General features: G+C 57.7%; 1 protein-coding gene across 3 annotated transcripts in view; it reads right to left on the bottom strand.

Annotated features, from left to right (window-relative positions):
• The window catches only part of AGAP3 (ArfGAP with GTPase domain, ankyrin repeat and PH domain 3), a 159,313-nt gene that overhangs the window by 104,962 nt on the left and 41,989 nt on the right, over window positions 1-12,362 (bottom strand). Inside the window, exon 1 of one of the 3 annotated variants that reach the window (XM_076363546.1) lies at window positions 7,406-8,252. The exons of the other annotated variants lie outside the window; for them this stretch is intronic. Coding sequence (XP_076219661.1) covers window positions 7,406-8,252 — 847 coding nt within the window. Of the gene's footprint in view, window positions 1-7,405; window positions 8,253-12,362 lie in introns of those variants that run through there. 3 annotated transcript variants of the gene reach the window in all.

Consider the following 12,362-nt stretch of genomic DNA (forward strand, 5'->3'; position numbering starts at 1 on the left):
GAGCTGCCTGAAGTGTTTTCTACCACAAGGATTAGGGATGAAGCAAGGCAGTGCCTGGGCAAAGTAGAGAAGTGAGGCAAGGAGGCCAAGTGTGTCCGCACACTAGGGTAGGCACATGTTCTCTGCCTGCACCTTGGGGCATGCCTGGGAAGCTTCCCAGCTTCTGCAAGAGCATAGAAGGAGCGTCACGGTGTCCTGCAGCACACCCTCCAACGCCACTTCCCAAAACACCCAGCTTGCTCCACAGCGAGTCAGTCTTGTGCAGAAGAACAGTGGCTACTCAGGAAGAGCCCTTGGACCAAGCTCCCCTGCACACGTGACTGCTGGTACCAACCGGCCAGTCTTCAGTTCTGGCTTCAGATGAGCTTCCCGCAGAGAGTTTGCAGGCTTTCTTTAATGGTGCCTGAAAGCTGAAACTCCTCAAAACCAGGAGGCGTTAGTGTCAGCTTCCCCAAGTTACTCTGTTAATAAAGCAGCATTCCCATACATACACTTCTAGCACTCCCTGCAGACCACAGGGAGAAGCTTGGCTCTGGTTGTCAAAAGGAGGAAAAATAAATGCCTTCAGCTGTACCAACCAGAAGCCTGTAGCATGCATCTCCTCCTGCCCCAAGTGCCCCAAAGAGCAGGGTCCAGAAGATGTGGCAGTTCCTGCAGCACCTGAAGAATCTCCATAACTAAACACAAAGCCTTGACTTACACCATTCCCATCTACCACCTAGACAAGGTACTCAAGACCATCAAGACCATCAGCTAATCCAGGAAGGCCTGAGAATCTTGAGCACAACCCACTTTCACACGTCAGGCTGGGGTCCGTGCCACAACTGAGTCTTTCAAATCTGTCACTGTAAGTGGCCCTTGGCCCTGGCTCCCAGGGGACATTGATCACCCTTCTCTCATCATGCAAAGGGACATGCACAACCCGTGCACGCCACGCTGACATCTGGGTGACCCACACCTAGTTCTGATGCACCCATTCGCAGGCCCAAAGACGCCTCGTTGGTCAGCTCTCATGTCACCCGAAGCCCCTGCACCCTGCAGCCATCTGCACCCACACTCGTAGGGACGGCTCCATCACTTGGTTTTCAGGTAACTCCCCGCCACAGAGCCCCACCCGCCATTTTCTTGCACTTGCTTTCCTCCTCTACCAGCGGCTTCTCGCAGAAGCAAGCGCAGCAACCATGTGTGGGCGGGCGCGGATGACACCCACGGAGCTGTCAGAAAGGCACCTCAAAAGCAGTTTCTCAACCACCCAAAACAGCCATAGGCCAAGTACCTGGCTGCCGAAAAACGCTGACACAACTCGCTGATGTCAGCTTTGTCCATCCCAAGTGTTGATCGTCTGCTACTAAAATGCAGCATATGGAGATTTCCTGCACTTCATCAGTATAAATTCTATTAGTATGGTATTATACACTCTGTGTATCTGTCAGCTGTTACACACTCAAATCAGTGTAAGGAAGGTCCAAGTCCATAGCTGCAGGAGGTTGATTTGGGTGTGGAAATCCCCCCTCCGATGACACCATTCCCCTCCGGGGCTGCCAGACCCTCCCCATCTGCAGTGCTTCTGCCGCCCAGCTGGCTGCACCAAGCAGTGGGAGGTGCAGGGGGTGACGCCAGCTGCCCGGGCACCATTCCCCACTGGAAGAGGCAGGAGATCCCCATCTTCTCCCAGGGAGAAACAGCAACCACATGGAAGCACACAGCAAGCCACCAGTGACCTGACCTGATCTAAGGCACTACCCAAAATCCAGGCAGGCAGGTCAGCATTAGCAGCTTCCACGCAGTGCCAGAGCCTTGGTATGAGCTTGTTTAGCAGAGATTGCCTCCAGCTGGGTAACACCTTAATGAACTGTTGTCTCCCTCATCACTAGGGTTCAGTGATCGCAGTAGCGATTTACTTGATTAGCTTCACTGCTGGACTAGCTGTATCATTTGCTATTTCACATTAAAACATAGCCACTCTTCCTCCCTCTTCTCGTTGCTATTTAGTAATACAGAAGAGACCAGACCGTCAGCACTGCGGTTGAATACCTTCCCCAGGCGCATCTGACCTCAAAAGCAGAAACTCACGGCACCACTTGCACACCAAGAGCCTTAGCGCAGCCAAATGTCCTACGGACCCGCTGCTGCTTGCACCCACTTGCTGCTGCAAAGCTGGGAGGAGGAAGGGGCTGGCTGGGCAAAACTGACTCCTCACCCAGGTTGCTCCCTTCATAGGATGAAGTGTAGCAGGTTCATCTACCTTGTGCTTCAGAAGCGCTAGTGCCAGACAGATTTGGTCTCCACACACAGCAACTAATAATTAACCAACTCATTATCCAAGCCACTGTGGAACTAACTTGGACACTGAAACCCTGGACACTAAAACCAGCCTTGAAACCAGGTCAGAGGCTCAGCAAACACAGCAGTGCCCACACAAACCATGTTCCAAAGTACCCATCTGCCCGCACATGCAGATAAAAGGGCAGCAGAGTGTAACGTGCCTGGGCAGAGCCACCTTTTCCAGGCCAGGCTAGATAAAGACTCAACCCTGGCAATGCTGGTAGGAAGAGAGATTTTTCCAGGTCAAGGACCAACATGGGCAAGGCTAGCGTTCCTGTCAGAGAGCTTAGCCAACGCAGATACCCTGTGCAGGACATGACCTTAGCAAGGATTATCTCACCAGAGCTTTAAATACTTTGCAGCAGTGAAAGGAGAGGATCTTTCGTATCTCTGGAAAAAAAGGGCGTGATTACAAACTGCTACCTTTGCTCCTTAGCTATACCACACGCGGCAGCAGCTGGTGCCATCACACTACGTACGCTCTGCAGTGCACAGACTTCAGAAGAGCCATACATTTTAAGCCTCTTGGCACCTACTACTTTCCAGCCCACATCCGAATACACGCAGACCAAAGAACCATACCAAATTCTCTCTGCTCTGACAGCTAGAAAGGGTCTGCTGAAAGGGACAACCCAGCAGAGCTAGTGATGTGGAGAAACAGATAACCCACTGCTTCCCCAACACAAGTGCTCGGTGGGGACCTACCTTACCGGTAAAAACCTGTTCCAAATTTGTCTGACCCCAGCTCTAGCTGTTTAACCCCACAAGCAAAGGCAGGTTAAGATTAAAAAGGCACTGTTTTTTGAAGTTCCCTCTTCCTATGAATGCCTGTAGACTGTAATCAGAACACCTCTGCACCTACTGCACACATCTCCTCCGATCTCATCCTGAGAATTAGGCCTTTTAGATCGGTGTCCCAACAACTCCTTCCTTGATACCTTTCAGTCTTCTTAAGTTTTTCTGAAGTGTGGACCCCAGACTGGATTCAGCATCCGAGGCATGGTCTCTAAACCCATCATGCCACCTCTGCTCCTCACCAACACTCCCAGCTAAGCTCAGGCAGCTACCAACAAGAGACGATACATATCATTATCTACTCAATTCACTATGCAAACTTCACCTTATTAATGTAAAAACACCCCCCTCTTCTCCCAGTAGTCTTCTCTCACACATGCCCTACATGTTAGTCCTCTGTGTGGCCAAACACCCAACAGCAGAGTAAAAGGTACCTTAAACCTTAAAGCACCTTAAAAAGCAGGGCATCTTTCTGGGAGAGGGGAATATGATTGTGAGAAACACTTCCTGAGCTGTGGAGTCCAGATCCCACTGTCGGAGATGCTGCACCTGTCACATGATCCCTCCCCCTGCACAGGGAAAACTCCAACCCCAAACCAGTCCAGTTTTTCCAAGCCTGTGCCTATCAAAGGGCTTCTTCAGAACTGCACTAGCCGATACCTAGAAACGTTCCTCTGAACTGCTGGCCACAATTATTTGTGGTCAGTCCAAGCTGGACGGACTCTGTGTTGACTTTGTTCTCTAGCTCCAAGGGCTCTTGCCCTCCCTTGCTGCATTAACAGAAAATCACACCCCCTGCGTCCTGGTTTCGGCTGGGATAGAATTAATTTCCTTCCTAGTAGCTGGTACAGTGCTGTGTTTTGGATTTAGGATGAGAATAATGTTGGTAACACACCGATGTTTTAGTTGTTGCTGAGCAGTGTTTACACTAGTCAAGGACTTTTCAGCTTCCCATGCTCTACCGACTGAGCAGGCTGGAGGTGCACAAGAAGCTGGGAGGGGGCACAGCCAAACTGGCCAAAGGGACATTCCATACCATGGGACGTCATGCTCAGTACATAAACTGGGGAAAGCTGGCCGGGGGGGCCACTGCTCGGGGACTGGCTGGGCATCAGTTGGCAGGTGGTGAGCAATTGCATTGTGCATCACTTGCTTTGTATATTAGTAGTTGTAGTATTTTATTTCAATTAATAAACTGTTTTTATCTGAACCCATGAGTTTTCTCACTTTCACTCTTCCGATTCTCTCCCCCATCCCATCGGGGAGGCGGGGGGGAGTGAGCAAGTGGCTGTGTGGTGCTCCAGTGCCGACTGAGGTTAAACCACGACACCCTGTCAGCCTTCATCCTGCTACACAAACACCAGCTCTTTAAGTTTTTTTTGGGTAACAAACTCTGCATTCCCCTGATCACCTCTCCCTGTGCTTGGTCCAGGCTGAACCCTTCCATCAGCAGGGAGTGAATGTTACCCACACAGTCCAAAGGAGGTCTCAGCAGGGCTGGGGGAGCAGCACTGAGACCATCCTCCTGACTCTCTGGTGGGCTGGTCTTTTTGGCCCTTGGGTATGTCTACATAGCCAAGTGCAGCGCTGGATGGATATCTCAGCTTGCTATAAACAAAATACTCCAGGTACTGGAAACAGGGTAGCAGCGTTGGCTTGGATCTCTGCCTGGACTCATATATCCAGCTTTTCCAAAGAGCTGATAACCGCAACTGCAGCTGCACCCCCTCGGGAGGGCGTGTTGGGACTGTACCAGCAGCTTTCCTAGGGCTAAGGTGGGCAGCACTAGCACAAAGCATCAAAGTTTTTGAAATGTTGAGAGGGTGTTAGAAACACTATTGGCCTGCAAGTCTGAAATAGGAACCAGGCAGAGATCTCCTAAGCTGCCACATCCAGCAAGTCCATGTTGGAGCAGTAGTAAGGTTGTGCACCTACAATCTAGGATGTCCTGGCTTAGAGGCTCAGAGCTCCCACCAGAGTGAGCCAGAGCCCACAGACTAACGCACTGAGTGGAGAGACAATGGGGAGACGGGACATAAGACAGGACAAGCAACAGCGGCTTTGGTCTGCAGACTTCACTGCTGCTTCTTCACATCTCATTGACCCCAGGAGGACATAGCTCAACTGGGTACAGAGGCCTGTACTGCCTGTACTGGGTACCAGGCAGACAATGGCAAAAATGGTGTTCTAAGCAAAGACCAAACCAAAGTGTGAACTTTGCAGCTCCAGCAAGTGGAGCTCGCTCTGCCGCAATGAGCCACAGTCCCAGAGGCAGTCTGGAAAGGTCATCCCTGAGCTTGTGCCTCCAGTACAAGCCACGGTGGCAAATGCTAACCACCCTGACAAGCAGTGGTCTCGCATTAGCTGGCTGGTCACTGCTAGAGTGGGCTCCAAGCCCTCTCCGGCACTCCCCAGTGAAGCCTCAGAAGGCTCTCCAGCAGGTGGACCTAAAGGGAGCCCCTACCTGTCCCAGCAGAGCAGCCAGGTAAGGAGTGAGGACACCAACACAAGCACTCAACCTCAGCTGCTCCCCTGGGAATGTGGCCACTGGGCCGGCTGCTGCTGGCGCAGCTCCTGCTGGAAGCCACCAGCAAGCAGCAACAGGCCCCCCGCTGCATGGGCAGGGCCCAGCCCTCCCTGCCCGGATACACCCACATTCCCCAGCAATGAGAGCAGCCTCCCCTCGCCTGGGAACCTCCCACCACCCAGCCAGCACCCTGGCAGCGGCACGGCCCCCCAGGGAGGAGCACACCACAGGGGAGCACAGCAGCAGTATCCTGTCCCTTTGCCTCGTAGCATGCAAAGGCAGCCTTGGCCACCCACCCAGACCCTCCAGGACCTTCCCTGGAACACAGCGAGCCCCAGGGACAAGGGGGACTGGCAGGAACGAGCCCCTTGAGCTCCCTGCACAGCACCTGCACAGCAGCAAAGCTCAGGCTGCCAGCAGTGCTGCTCCTGTGCTGGTCCCTGGAGCCCAGCCCTCCTGGAAAGCGTCCTGGGCACAAAGCTCCTCTGCACAGCCACTGCCTTAGGAGCATGCGGATTTCTTGGGGAGCCTGCCAGCTACAATCCATCCCTCTGGCACATGAGCCAAGTCAGGGAACTGCCTCCACAATGCCTAGACTCCCAGAGCAGAGCAATGGAAACCCAGAGAGGCTTGCAGGCGCCAGAAAACGGCTGCCCTGCCTCCCCAAGAGCGGCAGGTCCCGGCCCAGCCCAGCCCCCAGCTCTGTGCGTGCAGGCCAGCGTTCAATGCCTTAAAAAGCCTGTGGATGCTCTTCTCGCCTCCCAGACCCTGCCAGGCAGCAGGACTCACCCGTATGTTCACTTCTGCAGGGCCGGGCCGGGCACGCTGTGGGGCCAGGGAACAGGATGGGGCACAGAGGCACAGGCAGCGTGGCCCCCTCAGAGGCCCCCGCACACCCGGGCAGCTCCGGCATGTGGGAACAGCCCACTGCAGTAAGGTCAAACACCAGCTAGTCAAGCACCTAACGGCTGCTTCAGCTGCCAGTCCCCATGGGGGTCCTGTCTCCCCTCCCCAGCCAGTCCTGCCCTCTGTCCCTCTGCCACATCACTCCAGATGTCACCACTGCTCTCTGCAGGCTGGCCCGCACCTAGTGAGCACTGCCGAGCTCCCGAACACACAGCCTCCACTTGGCCCCAGGGAAGACCCTGGCAGAGCACTGCCCAGACAAAGCCTGGCACCAGGTAGCTGCTTACAGGAGGGAGATGCAGGCACGTTTCTGTGCTCCCCAACCCCCTCCTGCTGCTCTGCACCTCTGCTCTGGCAAGCTCCCAAATAGTTCAACACTTGCTCGGGAGCCCACTAACAGGACCCCTCTCCTCCTCCCACGGAGTTTCAGTTCCCTCTGCTCCCCTGACGCCACTGCATGAGGCTCAGCTCTCCCTGCCCTTGCTGGGACACCATCAGGGCAAGAAGGACGTGGGACACGCACTCAGCTCCCAGGTGTCTGGCTGGCAAGGGAACCCAGACCCCCAGAGCATCTCCTCCCAGCTAGCCATGCTGCGGCTCCTTTAGCACCGACAACAGTGGTGCCCATGGCCACCAGGTGCTGGAGTGCGAAAACAGCCCCATGAACACTCACGCTACCTCACTACAGCCGAATTTTCCTGAGCACAAACCCCGCAGAGCATAGGGACACAAATGGGTGCCTGTGCCCAGCCCAGGACCTCGGCTGGGACGGGCCAGGGCCACCCGTCCCTGCAGACCCCGTGGGCACAGAGGGGCTCTCACCAGGCCAGCACCGCTCCTGCGCTCACTTACCCAGCGCTCGCAGTGGACCGCTGCCCAGGAGGATGGGCTCAGCACCGCCGTGGGCGTCCTTGGGGCACACGCTGCCAGTGCTGCCGCGCTCTCGCCTTCGGAAGCGGCTTGTGAGGAGTCTCCAGAGTCCCCCCGCCTGCCCAGGGTCAGCATGCAGCCTGCCCCCGACCCTGGCCAGCTCCGGGTAGAGCAGGTCCCGCTTGCTGGGGCAGGTGTGCAGCGAGCTGGCATCTCCCTCGCTCTTGGTGCGGAGACGCGCAGGGCGCAGGAGGCCCCCCGACTCCGAGCGCCGCAGCTCGTGGCCCCGGCGCAAGCGGAAGCTGAAGCTTTTGCGCAGGGAGCTGAAGTTCTTCCTGGGGCCGGGGCTGCTCCGGCCGCTGCCCCCGAAGAGGTTCCAGCGGCGGCTGCCCCATAGGGAGCTCCCCCGGAGGAAGCCAGGACTCTCGGGAGGGTGCGGCTGCCGGGCCGAGGGCAGGAAAGTCATGCTGCTGGGGCGCGGGCGCTGTGCCCCGTCAGCCCCGGCAAGCAAGGACACTGCGCCTTCGCCCTCGCCCTCACCCTCGCCTGCTGGTCCCTGCTTGCGAGATGAGCGCAGCCTGAAGAAGTCCAGCAGGCTGCCGCGGGCCCTAGCAGGGGGCGGCGGAGGGAGCAGGGCCCCGGCCGCCAGCCCGTTCCCCGCCGCGCAGAAGCTCTTGGGCCGCCGCCTCTGCTGCTGGGCGGCCTTGAGGGCGGCCTGGACGGCGGGGACGCCCTGCAGGTCCAGGGACTCGCAGACGCTGACGGCGCGGCGGGGGCTCGGGCGCGGGGGGCCCCGGCCCGCCTCGCTCCAGCGCCAGCCCTCCGCCATCGTCAGCTGAGGGGCTGCCCCATGGCCCCGGGCCGCCCGCCGCTCTGGGCCGCTGCTGGCGCGGGCGGCCGGCCCCGGGGAGGCGGCGCAGCGGGACCCCGCGCGCCGCCCGCTGCCTGCCGGCTCCCACGCCGCGCCGGCATGCCCGGGCCGCGCTCCGGCGCGCCGCCAGCGCGGGGCTGGGCCCGCCCCGGAACGGGGCCGGGGCTAGGGCCGGGGCTGGGGCCGGGGCCGGGGCCGGGGCCGCCCCGCGCGGCCGCGCCCTCCCTGGGCCGACGCCCGGCGCCGACGCCCCGGCCCCTCGCAGTGGCCGCGGGCAGAGGCGGCGGAGCCGTCCCGGGGCCGCGCTCACACCTCCCCCGCGGCGTCCGGCTGCAGCCCCGGGGCCGGGCCGGGCCGGGGCAGGGCACTGTCACCGACCGGCCGCCCTCGGTACCCGCAGCGGCAACCTACACCTGGGAAGCGGCAGCACTGCCCGCCCGTCCCGCCCCCGCCCCGCCGGGGCGCTCGCCGCTCGGCCTGGCCTGGGCCCCGCCAGGGCAGCACCGAGCGCCGGGCCGGGCCGTCCCGGGCCGCCCGCACCGCCCGGCCGGGCCGGCGTCGGGTCTGGATCTGGGTTTGGGGTCTGGGCCCCTCGTCGCGGCGCGGGGCCGGCAGTGCCCGCCAGGGGGCGCAGCGCTCCAGCTCACCGCTGCCGCCGGGCGCCCTCGCGCGGCTCCAGCGGGCGGCACCGGGAGCACCGCGGGGCCCGGCAGGGCCGGCACCGGGAGCCCCAACCCCCGGGGGGCCAGCGCCCCTGTCCCGCCCCTCGCGGGCACCGGACAGCTCCGTCCCGACGCCGGCGGCCGCCCCCGGCCCCTCTGCCGGCTGCCCCATCGCTCCGGCGGCTCTTCCGCGCCTGGCCCCCGCTCAGCCCCGCTCGTTGCCGAGCTGCGCTTCCCAGGCCGCGAGTCGCACCGCACATCCCTCAGCCCGGGTCTCCGCGGGAAGTACAGGAACTGGCCCCGCTCTCTGCAGGAGCGTGCAGTGCTCTGTGCCTAACCGCCCCGCAGGTCCCTCTCTGCTCCTGTCGCCCAGCCCCCTCACCCCGCCACATCATCCCTTCGGCCACGGCCCCACTGCCCCAGGGCCCGTGCCCCAGAGATCCAGCTGGTGCCTCACCCCCCTCTCGCCGCCTGCTCCCCCTTCCTAAATCTGTGCCTTGCCAGCAAACACCATCAGCAGCTGCCACGGGGCTCTTTCTGCACCACAGACGATGACGTTAAAGAGCAGCACTATGCTCAGAAACTCTTAAAAAGCCTCAGCACCAAGCATCCAGAAGCCCTCCTGACCCACAGCTGACTGCAGAGAGCGGCGAGAGGCCCAGGGCAGCAAGATGAGCGTAACCATCTCAGCCAGAGCTTCGCTCCCATCTTATTCCAGAGCAATGTGTTTTTCCTTGATCAAGCACACCATCATTAAGCTCTGGCCCTCCTTCCAGGCCGTTTCTTCCAGAGTCCCCCAACGCAGTACCTCCTCCACCTCTTCCCTAGCACCCCCCTCACCTTGCTGCCTGCAGCGCAGTCCTCGTCTCCAGCATTGCCCCAGGACCCTCCTCCTCTCTTTTTCCTAATGAGTTTTCCCTCTCCCTGGCTTTCCTCCTTCTCAATGCAAGCATGATCTCCCTTGGGGGGGGGGGGGGGAGATGCTTGACTCCCCCTTAAAATTATTTTTACCTCTCTGAAAGCTCTGTCTGCTAAACCAGCCTAGGTCTTCTCCTGCCTCTCAAAGCCTCTCCAGGGAACATCTTAATATCAGCACCTCTTCTTCCCCCTCCTTACCCAGGGAGTCCTTTGACTCCACTGCCTCGACTCTTCCAAAATCTGACCAGCTTTTTGGACTCTGCCCTCTCTTCAATCCCTCATCCTCCTTCACAGTATGCCCTCATGATTGTCTTGAACACCCCATCTCCTCTCCAGTTCTCCATGGATGCACCCAGCCCTGGTCATTGCCTGCAGCCCTAGGACACAGCTAAATCCCACCTTGCCATGAGTGATCACCAGGTTCAGCCTTTCCCCTCCCCACAGCACAGCCAACAACCACAGGTTCCACCATCCGCCTCCCCTTCTACCTCAGCCCCTGTTAATAACACAGACCACCATCACCACACTGCATAACCAGAGCTATCGCCCAACAGCCTCCTCCCTTAGCTGGAGGTCCTTCTCTTCCCTCCACTTTTTCGCACCTTTTGGATAGTAAAAATCTCTAATTCAGCAGTACACTCTCCTGGCTACACGGTGCTGAACACATAGAGCAGCTACCTAGATCAAGGATCAGCTAAAAAATGCCCCTGCCCACACCATGTCAGTGCTTCTCGGGCAGAAGACGGGACACATCCAGCTCCCCTCCCTCCCAAGCCAACGGGCACTGATGTCTGAAACCAAGCAGAAGGCGCCTGACAATCCGCCAAAGCTACAGCTCTGCCATCTGTGCCAAGGTCACAGGAACACGTGAGCTGCCAGACTGGATCCGACCCTCATCCACATCATCTGGTGTCCTGTCTCCCAGGAGCAGCCGCACTGCAGCAAGGAGTGAAGAATTCTGCAGAAAGCAATTACGAGGCAATGTCTTCCAAAGAGTGCTGAACACCAGACGAGGCTGGCTGCGGAGAATGTGGCATCTCTATCACCAGAGATATCAGAACCGATCGCGCAGGCGACTGTCAGGAGTAATTCAGACACAGGTAACCAGTCTTTGGGCAGGGAACCAGACCAGTAACCCCGCAAGGTCCTTCCCAACCGCACTTTGCACAGCTCCTCACTCCCAGGGATTGGAAGTTGTTCCTGTAATGAAGCGGGACCACCTATAGTCATCCCTTCCCAAAATCCTGGGTTTAACTTCTACTGTAACAATGCCAGATGGTACACCTTCTATATGAATCTCATCTTTTTAAAATATTCTGGCAAGTTCTGGGCTTTAAGGTATCACTGAATCACAGAAATATCTGCTGGAAAGGACTCCAAGAGATGATGTACCACACACTCCCCTGCCAAGGCAGGACCAGACGTGCGTGGATCACCCTAACAAGCATCTGTCTGACCCATCCTAATGACCTCCCTAAGCCCACTGCAGTACTGCACCGTCCTCGCTGCTCCCGTTCTTCCTCCTCCCACGATCCTGTCCAAATCCCCTTGCCTGCACATAAAGCCAATTACTTCTGCCATACCCTTATCGGCTGTGAAGGGTAACAGACTGCATTCTTCCCCACAACCTTAAACGTACTGAGAAACACAGAGAGTTCCCCTCAACTGACAACATCTCCTTCACTGTCCCACCAAGGATCGTATTTTTAAAGCTATTAGTGTTTTTAATGCATTCCCTTCAATTCTCTACAGTTTGTCTACTACCTGTTTTTAAACACAGTGCCAGAACCTGGGCACAATATTCAGCTGAGGCCTCCAGCAGCACTGAGAAGAAATATACATACAACATCCGTATTGCTACATCCCAAGAAGATATTGGTCTTTACTACAGTAACAACATAATGATATTTTTACCTAATTAAGCCTGTTAAGAGGCAAAGACTTCCGTATGCTATATACATTGGTATGAGCCCCTTGGCATTATTCCTACAGAAAGAACAAAAGACATCTAAAATAAAAAACAGAGCCTCAGATACAACTTCTGGTGGCAGAGGACTGCAGGCAGGGCTCTTGCACCCAAGCAAGGGCTCAAACCCTGCCAGATCTTGACAGTATGTGGGCTCTGGCTGCCTCTTTAGCTACCACGGCTGAAACGGCAACCAATGGAGGAACTGTTCTGAGAATGAGACCAGGAAACCAGAAGCCACCAGTGTTTAGAGACAGCCACCACTGAAATATGCCCCACACACCTTCAACTGTCTTTTCTTAGGCAGTTTACTCCACGATTATACTGGGTTTGACTGGTGCTGTGTGCGTATCTAATGCAAATGAAAGGTTACACCGTCTGAATTCACCCGCCTGGTAGGAAGGGGCTGCTGCTGGAGTCCCCCGTGCCACGTGGGTCTCCGGAAGCAGATGAGCTCTGAGAGCTGGGATGTAACAGGGACATCGTGCTTTTGCAATCCTGACCCGGGGCAGGTGCCTGGGG

This window comes from Aptenodytes patagonicus, unplaced genomic scaffold (genome assembly GCF_965638725.1).
Source record: "Aptenodytes patagonicus unplaced genomic scaffold, bAptPat1.pri.cur scaffold_69, whole genome shotgun sequence".
NCBI lineage: Eukaryota > Metazoa > Chordata > Aves > Sphenisciformes > Spheniscidae > Aptenodytes > Aptenodytes patagonicus.